Source organism: Phlebotomus papatasi, chromosome 2 (assembly GCF_024763615.1).
Source record: "Phlebotomus papatasi isolate M1 chromosome 2, Ppap_2.1, whole genome shotgun sequence".
Taxonomy (NCBI): domain Eukaryota; kingdom Metazoa; phylum Arthropoda; class Insecta; order Diptera; family Psychodidae; genus Phlebotomus; species Phlebotomus papatasi.
Window position 1 is genome coordinate 99847248 of NC_077223.1, and position 15029 is coordinate 99862276.

General features: G+C 33.6%; 1 protein-coding gene across 1 annotated transcript in view; it reads left to right on the forward strand.

The window, feature by feature from the left end:
• LOC129800389 (homeobox protein caupolican) overlaps window positions 1–15029 on the forward strand; it is a 99276-nt gene that overhangs the window by 36432 nt on the left and 47815 nt on the right. Inside the window, exon 2 of the mRNA XM_055844731.1 lies at window positions 9192–9527. Within this exon, the coding sequence (XP_055700706.1) occupies window positions 9192–9527 (336 nt within the window). The remainder of the gene's footprint in view (window positions 1–9191; window positions 9528–15029) is intronic.

A 15029-nucleotide genomic window follows, 5' to 3' on the forward strand; every position in this document is an offset into this window, starting at 1 on the left:
CCTTCAACCCTGTTGCGTGAATTTTAAGGTTGCAGAGTGACATTTTCATGGACTCAAAGTGAAAAAATGGTTTTCGCTAGCGCCCTAATGTCATAAAAACATGGCTTAGAAAAATTACATAAAAGTGATTTTAAAACTAATAACCAGTCGTACAAACGATTTAAGCAGATAGATTAGAGTTCCGTCTAAATATTGATGTGCATTTTTTTGTATCCGGTGAAATTTTTACAGTGAAAATGGGCCTCCGAATTGTCGAATCAATTATTATACAGGAAGGCCCCGGACCCAACTTGTATAAAAATCGCCACTGAATTTCCATTTTCTTCTTAAAGAAAATCTAAGATTTTTCAGGAACTATTTGAGGTGGGATTATGAACCTAATAAGTGAGACATTTTTTTGTCATATTGGTGGAAGCGCTTCGGTCTGTGTGATACTCAGAAAATAATCACAAACCTTGGAAATCATTTTACAGTAACAAGCATGGGAACTTTCCCCTATATAGCTTTTAAGAGCTCTAGCTCAAAAGCAGTACTTGAAATAAATGAAATGAATGATGTAAGTTATCCAAAGAATTCACTATCACTATCAATTCCTTTTTTACACCTAAAAAGTGTTAAAGTTATGAGCAAAAAAAAGATAATTGCACCCCTGTTTTTTCTCTGTGTATTAACACAAAAACATATTTTGATTAGTTAAATACTCCACAATAAATATTTAAAAAAATATCCATGTGAATGCCAGGAAAAAGGTGTCAAAGAAATCCTATAAAAACACTTCAAGACGTTTGAAAAACGAAAATCTTACGGATTTGAACCACACACGTTTGTAAAAGAAATTTAACTAACAAAACCCAAACAATATAGAAAGTAAGGCAATTTTTGTCACAAAATCCAAAATCCACCCTCGGTGAAATAAAAGTGCTTTATGGTAAAGATTGGTATTTTGGCAAAAAGAGCAACATTTGATTGAATTCATCAATGCAGAAATGGGTGACCTCAGTGGATTTGCCAGCAGCCAGTGCTTTGTATGAGAATAGATTGGCATTGAGAATGGGTAACAAGCTCCATGACATGTCGACACCTCAAAAATATTAATCGCATTACTGAATAATCCAATAACAACAACACATGTCAATCCCATTTTCATTATTTGTATTACAGTGATTTTCTCTTGTTATACTTTTTTTTTCCACCCCAGTGTTTGGATTTTAGTTTGCAGAAGAACATGGAACGAGAGGATAGAATATAATGCAAAACTTTAGAAATTCATTTCGGTCCAACAAATGGTCAAATATCCCTCTTCAATTTTTACTGTGTCAGCAATTGTGTCACTTTCGTGATGATTTTCATTCTTGACATTCGGCAACTGCACTACAAAATGAGCAAGAATTGCGTTGGGTCTGCTAAGAAATCAGTAAATTTCAAAAGAAACTCTAAATTTCAATGAAGATACATTACACTGTTATAAAATAGAACAGTCAATTTATAACAGCGTAATAGGAGAAACTGGGGCACCACCAAACACGGGGTAGCACCAAACACTTATTTTTATTTCTAAACTACTTGGACTATCTTGACCATTTCTTCAGTGAACAAGCATCTCTATAATACCTAAAAATTTGTATAAATCTTGTCCTCTGAAGTCGAATGTCCTATTAAAAAATCGCAGTGTTTGGTGCTACCCCGTGTTTGGTGGTGCCCCAGTTTCCCCTATATAGATAATATATATCATTTCCTAAAATTAATTGCTACAAATTAATTATTAAACCATCGTAGCTCTAAACTGTCCTTACCTGAACTGAAATAGAGACTGTACTAATTTTCGATGTTTTTCGATATTTCGTACAAATAACATAATCAATAAACTTTATTGACCTTAATGAATCAAGTAATGAACATGCATAATATTAATTTTGTATTAGTTTCTTTAAAAGAATCGCACACCATTGATGAAAACATCAAAAATTATTATAAATATAAATTATCTCTTTGGAACATAGAAAAGACAGTGCGTAATAGAATTGGTCTTCATAATTATTAGCTTAATTATAATTTTGGAAGATTTTGATTGGAAGTATCTAAACGGTCTAAATTAAAGTTTGAATAAAATAAAAAAAAACATAGAAAATATTTCTATATTTACATTCTGGGAAATATCCCAAAAAAATAGAAGTGTTGTGACTATTTATTTTAAATATTCTTTTTGCAAAACAATATATTATGAAATCGTTCGAGATGATTTCGAGTTGCAATCACGTTCTAAGCACTTAAAAACATCAGAAAATAATTAGCAAAAGCACGGAAAAACGTTGTGATTATAATAAGGGAAAGAGCGCTAACTTCGGATAAATCAAGCTTCGAACAATTCATTTTTTCAATGCGTTTTAAATAAATTTGGCACATTTTAATATTATATTTAAATACGTAATCCAATGCCTCAAAATTCCAGAAATCCATGAGGAACATCGGTGAAATCAAACAGTGAAATCCATGAGGAACATAGAAAAAAATTGGGTTGTCCGAAGCTTGGGTCATTCGAAGATAGCACGTTTTCCCCTAATAAAATCATAAAAACTTGGTAATTTCTAAAAACAATATTTTATCTAAGGGACCGGAATGATTTTGTATTATACTCAAAACGTGACAAATATAAAATTTACGAAATAAATATGCTAAAACCTTTTAAGCTTTTTTAGGTGTTAGAATCAAATCTGATATAAGCGGAACTCCGGACAAACTCAAGTTTGGACAACTTCTAAAACTTGATAAAACAAATAAATTAAGATCTTCAAATTATTCCACGATACCTGAATTATTAATAGATTATCAAAGTCCGGACATCCAACTTTATATGTCCAGATTGCTTATTTTTGCTCTATTCTATTATATATTAATTTACCTTACGAATTTCTTATATTAATCAAACATCGAAAAATTTGAAATCAATTTAATTTTTAATAGTAGATGAAGGGAGGTGACATTAGCTCTGAAAAATGTGACCAGTTTTAGTGTAAATATTTTCCTGTTTTCGTACACATTTCACGAGATATCTTTAAAATTACGTAGGTTACCAATTTGGGGTTTTCGGTTGCCCCTTCGTTATTAAATTGGCTTTTATTTTCTATTAGAAGTTTTTGCTAATTTATTCTACAATGACAGAAAACAGCTAATAAACTCAAAAGTTTTTTCGGCGCACTAGAAACATATGAGAAACATAGGAAATGTCATGCCCCTGAGTAGATGCATAGTAAATTCTATAATACATTTTTGCTCACTTTTCTTTATATGTTTGTTAATTAAACATATTTAGTGTTTTTCGATATTTTGCTATGTGAAAAAACATCGCAAAATATCACAAATTTGCGCACAGTGTTTTTCGTTTCAGAAAAGCGTTTTAATATTTTCTTTATTCGAAACATCAAGGTTTTTAGTACATTTCATAAATACGAATTAAAGCAAAAACATCGAAAAACATCGAAAATTTGGTTAAAGTCTTATTTTTATTTCCTACGTAAACAATATGTTATTTACCATTTTTTTCGTAAAGGTTTTGCAAGTTTACATTATTAACGGTGTTTTCTCTCACGTGACTTTGAGATTATCTTGAGAACTACAACTCCGCAGCCGTTTTTCAGCAGTGTATTAACCGAAAATTCAGAAAATACAGATGTACTTGACCTGTCATGTTAATTTGCGTTAATATTGACAAGAATATTAGCAACTTTATGGAGATGGGGGAAGTTGTGTTGTACAAAAGATATGAATTATGTGAAAGAGACTGGAAAAGAAGGTAGATTCTTCAGTATGGGAACTAATATGATAATTGTTAGGGGGGAGATGAATTTTCTCTAAATATCTCCAAGAGCAAATGCAATAAATGAGAAAATTCAATTATATGTTGCGTGTGTCAAAGAAACGCTTCTGTGAGCTAGTATAATACAACAATTGAATGGAATTTCTGTATAAAATATGAAAATAAAACTTCTTTTCTTGCTGGGGCCTCCCTGGGCAAGATCCATTCGTCCAGTTGGAGGCACTGAAGAAAAATTATGTGGAGGCAAATATATTGTTGAATTAAAAGAAGACAGAAAGGCACAAAAAAAATCAAATGATATGGGAGAACTTTGTTTCTTTTGAGCTCTTGAAAAAACACTCGTCTGCAGAAATAACTTTTAATTGCGTCAATTTGTTAGCAAGATTGTTTGTTTGTATCTCGTTTTATTCATTAACTCACTTCTTTTTTTCCTTGCAATCCTCTCAAACTGGTGTAAATTAATAATTTATTCACCATGTGAGATTGATGAGAAATACCTCAATATTGAAATTATAAATTCCTACTATTACCCCTTTGGCTTTCTTAATGGATAGTATACAAACGGTAAAAAGTTGACTGAATACTGGATACAGATATGGAGCATATATTCTTTTTAATTGTTACTTCCTCTTTTGCAAAGGTACTTGGAAAAAAGCAATTTTTTCCCTCAGTCGGAAGTAACTTCTGCTAATCCAGAGAGATGATGTGAAAAAGAAATGACCATCTGTGATCTTTTTTTGACCTTTTTTTTCGGGGATTGTTTGTTAAGCAAGGTAACAAAACATTATGTGTCAGTTGCAAACTTTAATCAGCTTAAGTCGACTGACAAATTTCAATTGAGCAATGCGACTAAATAAGACCCTTCCTCTATGACAAGTTTCTACGTGAAAGTTGGTGGTCTAACATATAGGAACAGCAGCATATTTAAATGAAACATTTTGTTGTTTGTACATTGAAAAAATAGGCTAGTAGAAAATACCAATACGCATAGTAAATTGTATTAAACGGGAGGTTATGACCCAAATAGACTTAGGTTGACCCTCGAGATCATTTAGCCCGTAAAGTTTGACTAACGATTTATATAAAACTGTTATACACGGAGGGCTTAGGATCATCGATTAGATTTTTAATCCTTTCCTACCCAATTTCCGAGGCTGAATATTTTCAAGCATTATGCTCTAGACGCACTTAGGACTTAAGTCGAGTAACGGCTTAACGTAATTATAATGAAAATAATGATCAGATTACATTTCAATCAATTTCTCACTAATCTGTCTCTCGAGTTAAGCCGAGAAATGGCTTAGTTATTGGGAAACTGATAGGAATTTAGTCTAATCATTATTTTGATTATAATTACGTTAAGCTGTCTCTCGGCTTAAGTTGTAAGTGTGTCTAAGGCATTAGACTGGTCCATTTGAGACCTTAGAGTTGAATTTTAGATTGCAAACAGTGCCAAATAACTACTTTATTTTATCCTTAAATCCCGTATTTTGCTTGGTAAAATTTCCCACCGAATATTTTTAGGCCACGCCCCATACAGAATTTCTGACCGATTAAGGTTAAGACTAAAGAGTTTTTAATATCAAATAACAAGTTGTAACGCACAATTTACTACCTTAGTAAATTAATGTACAGAATTTTTAATTGAAATTGTATTCAAAAATCTAATACTCTCTGCCTGGTAAAATAAGCCACGCCCCTTTATAAAAATTAGATTTTTAAAATGGAAATTATGCGTTTTTCTAAGTACTTCTAACAAGATATCAGGTTGGAGTATTTTAAATCTTGTGAATTATTGAATTTTTTTTAAAATATTTTGGTTACATCGTGATCTCTGAATGATCAGGGCTTTAATGCTGTGACAGCTCTATCCAATCAGAAAACTTTATTTAGCAAAAATATGGCAATCAATTTTATATTGCTTTAAATATGAATAATTCGTTGTTGATTAAAATTGTAGATTTGGGTAGGGACGTTATGTGCAAATAGAGAGGCGTGGGCTCCAACCAAACGCCTGGCAAGGTAGCCTTTTTATATGGAGCTATTTGAAGCCAATTCCTAAATTGATCTCGAACTCAGCTCACAGTGCTTCATGGAAAAAATTTATTTAAACAAAAATTTAGTATATTTATCCCTCCATACCTAAAGGTATCTTATAATAAGGAAAAAATTCTCACTTTTTAAATATTTAGCATAACGATCACGAGTGCAGTAAAATTCTCATACGCATTTGTATGTGAAAGTAAGAAATTGGCTTCAACTTTGAAGGCCACTCGCCGGGGACTAGGTTCCAACACTGAAAAAATACGGGGGTGCGACTAACTTTTTTTACTCATAACATTAATACCTTTTAGGTGTAAAAATATATCAACATTTTTTAATATTAATTTTACACCCTTTTTCAAGGTAAAATTAACATGAAAAAGGGTAACTTTAACCCCTAATACACCTAAAAAGCATAATATTTACACCGATTTCGAATCAATACTGCAGGGTAAAATAAACATTTCTGGAATGTTATTTTAACTTTTTCGGATTTTTCTCAGTGAAGAAGACATGGCATTACTTAATTTCCCTTTTTTATAGACCTGATAATTACATTAATTTTATTTAAAAATGTTGGACGCCAGATTTTAAAAAATAAATTCTAATTAACAGCATTTCACAATTTTTAAACATCTACTAAATACTACTATTTTTTTGTAATTGTTATACCCCAGAAAATACAAACCGATTTTTTCTCAGTGTACCATTTGAACCAAAAGCATTTTTAGATCGATTTGAAACCACAATCATTCCAGTTGACCCTGTTCTGTAATTTAACGAATACCCTGACCTGCATCCAAGGCTGCAAATGCCCAAAAAAAAAAGCTTCAACCCAACAAAAATATATCTTTTAATACCTTTTCTTGTTCCCACAAATAAACTGTGCAACTTTCTGGTAATCTGATTAAGTGTGACAGCATGAATTTTACACACTGATGACCCAATGAAGGGCCTCTGGCAGAAGACATTGTGACAAAAGAGTCTCCGTGAAAGTAAACAAAAAAAACTTATTAATTCAAAGAATTGGAGTAAAATTGTTTCTTTTGGATTATGCATAAAAGCGATTGGGATGGTGTTGTATTTCCTGGGGCATCTCTCTTGCACCAGTCTCTTGCTCACCAATCAAGAGATAATCCATTTGGTTTTTGTGGTCGAAGGGAACGCCTCGCGAAGATGCCATCAAATCGATGATGATGATCAAACACAACCGACCATCCATCGTATGAAAATTGACACCCAAAGAGAACCATCTTCTGCTGGCCACAAACTGGTGGTGCAGAAAAAAAAAATGAGCATGAACATTTTCTGGCACTTGACAAACAACCCTGAAGTGGCTCTCAAATATTGCTCTTGTACCTCTTCCTTCACCTCTAGAGTTCTCTGGGGATCACATATTGGTGATTTGTGCAGCTGGAGGATGCTGGGAACAAAGCAAAAGAACATCCCACAGATCGAAAATGCTGGTAAATTTCTTAAATAAATATTATCACAAGGAGGTGATATCTCTAAAGATCGCTATATTCCCCAAGAAACGTTATTTAACGGTAATACATATTCAAAAAGCTTTCTCGTAAAAGAAACTGTTCATCTGAAATTCAAAGTACAGAGAGTTCCGCTTTGAATGAAATTTTCGGCATCGAAAAACAGCCCATGAATTCACTCCAGTGACACTGAAAATTTGCATACCTTCAGGAGTTGTCTTTGCAATAAAATAAGGAAACGCTGTGATGTATGCAAAAATTTTTGGCGCCAATTTTTCAGTGTCAACAGTTCCTACAAAATGCATTTTAAATTTACCGCGTGAAAAATATTTGCATACATTTAGAAGAAGTTCAAAAATTATTTTATAAATGAGCTCCCAATAGTAGGCAATTAATATCAAATTCTTTCAATCCGTTTTCACTTAAGCCGGAACTCCCTGTATACTAATTTAATTTCAGATTAAATATCATTAAACGTTTCACTACTGGTTCAGGATCACTCGGAACTGATTCCACTCTTGTCAGATTGTTTGAAGACCTTCCTAAGGAAGTGTTTTCCACCCCTAGAGGGCAGTGTTTTCTTCCACGGGAGGCGCTGTAAACTGTTATTTTATGTTTTAGCTTATAGTCGTAAGTTTTGTGCAGTGCCAGTTTGAATAAAAATCGTAACATCTTTTTTTTACGCTAAGTTGAGTAGTTTGAACCAAGTACGCTTCACCTGAATAAATCAATACATAAATTTCAGTAGCAATATTATCAACAAAAGTTATTTATGTTTCTAAGAAATTTTTCCTTAACTAGCTTAATCTCTTCTAGTTCAATTTAAAGTAATTATTCTTATTAATATTTCTGTAAATTCTTTTTGAAAACTCTAGATAACTACCCCTTGAACCGGTCAAAAGCCAAATGGTTTTCCTTTGCAAAGAAAGCACCGACATCTCAAACCTGCCGTGAAATTGAGCAAATTCAAGGTGCTCTAAAGTGACACAGAAAAGTTGTCTCCATTCAACCTTTCGGAGTGTTTCTCTTATCATAAGTGCGGACACCAGGTCGCATGGAGAGTGAACAATTATACAAATTGAGGGGCACCACATTCCCCCAGTCACCCCCCAAAAGCCCCATATTCAATCGTATTTGATGTCGATAAGAAAATTGACATGATGCGATAATTGCCAGAAACACTATTCGGCACTTTGATGCCAATCGAATTGTTTACTCAAAACTTGTGTGTCAATTGTGCTGTTCTCCAGCGTAATATTACACACATTATTTAGTTGCGACGAATGGTAACAAATGTAATTACATTATTAGGCACTGAACAATGTCAATTTGCGGCTGTGCCAACAGGAAAATCATGTTATTGATGATCTAAAAATATCCTCAATATTTTCTGCAAATATGTGTGTACACATCCAGACCCATGTTCCAACCGATGGTGTTCATTTTCATTAGCTCGATGCTTTTGTGCCATTCACACGATATTTCTTTTAATGATAATGCAATGTTTTAGGAAAATATTGTCACAAGTGGTTAGAATACTATCTAACACAGGTATGAATTCAATATCTGAGAATTTTTAATTAATTCTTATAATTATGTGTGCTTTACTTATAATTATGAAGTATGAAACAGAGATGAAACTTCAAGTTGCAAGATGAACATAAATATGAAAGATATAGAAAGTCTTGAATAATTTCTATAAGAGTTTTTCTTGTTTTAATTTTAAGTTCGCTCGCAAAAAGGAATGTTAAAAAAAATTGTTGCAAGACCAAAAAAAACATGAAAAATGATATCTGAAATCTTATTGAAACTTCGGGTTTAAATAAACTTCGATGTTTCTTCTTTTGCAGAACGCCGTTTCCTCCGCTCCGCCATCTCCACCCGCCGCCCCCGTCGCCATGGCTGTCACATCGACCGTTCCACCAGGCGCTCGTAGTTCCTCCCCCTGTTCCGCGGCATCTGGACCCCCTACGTCGCGATGTTGCGACACGGGCCGACCCCTGTTCACGGACCCCATCACGGGCCAGACAGTCTGCTCCTGCCAGTACGATCTGATGGGATACCAACGCCTTGCGGGAATTCCCGGTGGCGTTCCCCTGTCAATGTACGGTAACACATACCCCGAGGGCTTCCCCGCCTACCTACCCACCTTAGGAGCGGACCAGGCGCCGTTCTACTCAACACCGGTAAGTTAACGGAGACGCCTTCTTGCGTCTTACTCTCTTCTGCATTTTGAACACAATGTTGAACACCGAATAGACACCTCCAGAGCACTTAACACTTGACCGAGAGTGAGAGCAAGTTGGAGCTTGGGAACATGAGTGTCGCTATGTTTTACACACCCTCATGTCATTCTACTCAATGCTCTGTGGATTTCCAACTTCTACCCAGCAACATTATTCCAGTGGCTTGTCTCATGGTTGCTTCCTTGTTCTCAGTGGCTCTTGATTAAAAAGGCGCCAAATGGGAGAAAGGGATCCAAACCAAAGCTTTTCCCACTTGAGCTTTCACTTATGTGTTGACAAAAAGTGAGAAATCTACTGAGAGTTCAAAATGCTGTGATCTTGTTATTCTTACACTGTTAGGAAATGATTGAGAGTTTTATCTAAAGTCGTAGTAATTGAAATATTCGGGTTTTAATTACTCTTTAAGGGCAATAATAAAGTTATGAGATCTCATTTTACTTTTTCAATTTTTGACGTTAATTTTGGGAAAGTAAAAAATTGGAAAATTAGTAAACTAAAATTTAAAATAATTTTTAACCTTAACAAATATGGCTTCAACTCTCAAATTTCTTAATGACATTTTTTTAAATATAGGATTAAATGTTAAAGACAATTGTTCAAGCAAAAACAAAATTAAAACAATGCAATGGCTTGTTATTTAAGAATTTTAAAGGTCTATCACTGGTTTGAAGATTGCTTAACCATTTAACGACGAGACACTTTTTACAGACTGAAAATCAATAATAAAACTTAAACTGAGAAACATAATCAATGATAAGTCTTACATCTAACCTTGGAAAGTCCAAAAGAGTCTGATTCTGTGTGTTTTGTGCCTCTATGAACGATAGGGACAAAAATAGCCCAAAAATTTAATTAATTTTTGTGACAATTCCAATGAATAATATTTTTCGCTTTAATGAAAAATATTACGTATGAGTATTGTAGTTTATATTGCCGAAAGGTTTTTGCTTAAAAAAAATTGGAAGTATAAAAAATAAATAAAATCAATTATGAATTTGAGAGTTTAAAAATTCGCCATTTTTGAGCTTAAATATTTACTACATAGCAAATAGCTAGAGACTTGCAAAAATATCCTAGATCTAGATTCCTTCAACCTTCTACTTTGCAATTACGTATAAACATAAGAAGAAAATAACTTTAGGTAGTCAGGAAAAATTATTTCCCTTATGGGGCACCGGTGTTCCAATCGTCCTTAAAGGGTTAACGTACCAAGGCATTGAACGAATTCACGAGATTTCTAACTCTGTCAAAAAGTTTTTTTTTAAATAATTTTTGTAGTTTAATTTCATTTAAATCAATTTTTTCAAAGTTCAAGCATTTACATTTGATGTTAATTCCAAAAAAAGTTTATATTTCGTTATGCCCTAGACACACTTACGACTTAAGGCCAGAGACGATTTAGTGAAAAATGATGGAAATGTAGTTCGACCTTTATTTCTAATATAATTACGCTAATCCGTCTCTCGGCTAATCCTCAGGTCTGTCAATACCCTTACTTAGTATTTAATTCTAATAACCTTACAATATCGTTTCCTTTACTTTAGCTTTTCATTAGAAACAACTAGGAAATATAAATATGAAAGAAATTAACCGTTTTTATAGGAACTCTTTCCAAAATAAAAAAAATAGGTTTTTCTTTAAATAAATTTTTAATAAAGCTTATCTTCAACGATTTTTCAAAAGAAATTTAGACAGAAAATTCCCTTTATAATCAATCATTCAAAATTTTGCTAATGTCGTAGAGTATTTTGAAAGATTCATAATGATCTTTTTAATTATTAGAGTTGATCTGATTGATTTTTATTATTAATTTAATGGGAAATGATTTTTTATTTATTGTTGTTTAAGATTGTATAAAATTTTTGATGCCCTTTCTCTCCGACAATTAAAAGCACCCGGAAAGAGGGTTAAACCTTTTGTCTGAAAAGTATATAAAACGGTCTTCATACTAGAAGTTTAATACAGTTCCCGAAGTGTCGAATTTTCTAAACACAACAAGGAATTGTAGTGATATTGCTTTAGCAATATGATTAAACCAAGTCTAATCCTCAAGAATACTTAGCTTTTAAAATTGATAGTGAAGACTTATTCCAAAATGTCATACCCTGAGAGCTTAGAGTCATTGATTAGAGGGCCTGTTCATTTTTTACCCAATCCTTTACTGACAAATTTTACAAACAAAATATTCTCGAGGATCAGCCTGTGGTTATTTGTACTATAGGTCTTCCCGTATATGGACTACAAATCACCATGTTCCCTTAGTTCAGAAATAACTTTCCCGATCCGAGAGCTCTTCTCCGATTGAGGTTTTTTCTGTACCGATTCAAAGGTATATATCAGAGAGAACTTATCTAAAAACCCCTTATCTAAAAACTGTAATACGATTCAGAAAACAATTAATACGAACAGTAATATCTTACTCATCGTATTGCTCCACTAGAGTGTACTCTTTCTAACACACGTGATTTTCCATTTGACATTTTGCACACCATATACCTCTCTTTCCGTCTTTTCTTACTCTTGGTATTAATCTTATATTTGACACCACGGTCAAGAATACAGTAGACTCTCTCTCTCTCAAATGGGCATTTAGGGCGAAATGTCATCCGGTTTATCGATAGATTTGGGCGTCAAAGCCTTTGCAAATTTCACAAAAAGCGCTCAATTATAAAGAATCACGATAAAATAGTAAGAACTACAGCGAATTTAAGCAAATTAGCTTCATACTTAAACGTGAAAATTGTCAACAAAACTTTACGCCCGATTGAAAAAGAGCCGATTGAGCGAAAGTCTACTGTACCTAAATTCTAAAGGGCAGAACAATCAGCGCTAAAGTGGCGACTACGTGAACTTGCACTTTACGTTTCTGGTAGATTTTCGATTGGGTTTGGTTCGGCTTTGGAATATCTTTATCTCTTTGAAAGGTTATTACTGACCGGACCCATTCAGTATTCATAATTCGTAATTCCGAATCTATAGCTTTCACGCTTTCTAATAAGTATCTTAGTATCTCCTAGAAAAGTAATTTATTTTGTTAACCCTCTAACGATGTTTTCTTTAATATGCAAAAAAAAAGTTCTAAAACAATGTTTTCTAGGATAATTATGATCCAATAAAGTCGGAAAAACCATCCATTCTTCATTATCTCTTTTAGTTTAGGCGCTAGGTGAAAAAATATAAAAATTTTTTGAAACTCTTTTTGCTTCTAAAATTTACATTTTTAGTTTTTTCAAATTTTTTAAATAAAATATACAAAGTAGAATGACATATCTTTCAGTAAAAAATAAATTTATTTTAATCAGATAACTTTAAATCGATATTTTTATGGAAATTGGAAATGAGTTTTTTTGCACAAATATTTTTTGTTGCTTTTTCTCTGACCTGTCACACAAAACTGGGAATAGCAACAAAACGAAGAGTCAAAATGAGTTCAAACTTTCAAGAGATGTTTATAAGACTATTACCGAGGACACTAAAGCACTTTTAAGTAAATAAAACCTTTATTTTCGCTGTAAATGTGATTTTTGTGAAGACCGCCTGGAGGCGGTCTTACCCGTTAGAGGGTTAATGTGGCTCTGCAAATCTGTGATTTACTTAAAAATTTTCAACTTAACCATATACTTCAGTGGAGAAATATTTAACTCTTAATGCTTCTTATTTTAAATGAACTTTTCTTCCCGGTTCGGTGTATTTGAATATTTTAGAATACTAAAAGAGTTAAGCTTTCTTTGAATATCTCCTGTCCTATAAAGCACCTAATTGCAGTTCTCTCACAAAGTTCAAAATTCCAAGTTCTGCTCACGGCCTTGTGTCTTGAAGAGGCCGATATTGTTAAGTCGCCAGGAGTTGCAACCAGATTATAGGTATGCAATGACTTTACGTATTTGACTATCTATGAATTATTTATTTCGATACCTTTTTATGCACTTTATCAATTTCATGATATAAACCTTGATAATATACAAAAGTTCTTCTGTAATTCAACTAATTTCTACAAAGTCTTCATGATTAGTTTCTGAAAGTGCATTGAGGATGACAAGGGTGCAAAGACAGAGTGTATTGTGTTTCTGTTGGAAGTTTTACCATCCAGCCCAAGTGGAAGTCACACCCAAATTGAAGTGTATGAGTTGATGAAGGGGGGTTGCCTTAGGGTTGGGTTGTGATGGCCAAGTTTCTGGTTGAAGTGCAAAAGCTCAACATACCACATGGGATGTTAAACATTGGGAGAAGCGTGGAAATAATGTGTGTAGAACATATGAGTGACTGCGACGGGGAGTTGGAAAATATTCCACTTTGTTCACCCATGGAGAGTGGCGAAAAGCTCCCCAAGGGAAATTGTCGTGTGAGGGTGGAAATTTGTACCCAGAGTGTATTTTGTCAGTGGTTTGAGGTTGGTAGGTTACAAAACCAAATCATTGCTACATTGTGGAGGATCTCCACATCTCCTGAATGTCACCCAAACCCCAAAACCCCCCCAAAAAGTATCTCCCGTGCGAGAGGAGCCTTGATATGTGCCACCTCAACTGAGTACAACTATTGGGGGTGGTAGGGCTTTCATGTTGGGAGTTTGGGGAGGTTTGGTGGCATGTCGACTGCGGGAATATAAATACACCATCGAAAATGTTACAAGTTTCACTCAACCAGAGTCACTCGCTGGGATACAATCCATGGGAGCACATGTCGTACTTCTATTGGGGAAAATTCCTATTTTCATGGTGGCTGGAGGATTTTCCAGATCCCTTCTCCATCTCCTCGATACAGTTTTCCTCTCGCACGCACATCGATTTGCTGATACATTGTGCGGGGATTCTGTGCGACATGCTCCCCAATTGACATATGCATGAGATTCAAATTCAAAGTCAGATATATTCCTGACTATTCCCTTTTTCTTCTCCCCAAAAACTGCGACAATTGTGTTGAATGTGATTTGATTTAATCACACGTACTCCCACTCCTATCTCCCTCAAAAGCACTTCATTCAATTTTCATTGATGGTTTTACTTGGAAAGTACAAAGTGATTCCTGAAATTTTCATGATTTTCAAGTCCCTTTGTATCTTTTTCACCATATTACAATTACAAGTCAAACTTTTTTGGGTTGCCTGCAAAAGGGTTTAGAATTCAAATAAATCAATTAACAAACTATCTAAAACTGTTTAAAGACTATAAATTGCGGATTGACACAATTACAGTTAAGAAAATATTTTAATACTACTTGAAATCTAATTTTAGTACATTCATGTACTAAAAGTATAATACTAAGATATGTTAAGTATAGGCTTTAAAGCAATAAAAAGGAAAGACGGTACGAAAAATTTAAGAACGAAACCATATTTCTTATGCTAGTAATAAATTTACAAAACATTAATGAATTTAAAATCGATAAACATAAAACACTTATTCAATATTTCTTAAAGGGATTTAAAAATTTTTGTAAAATATT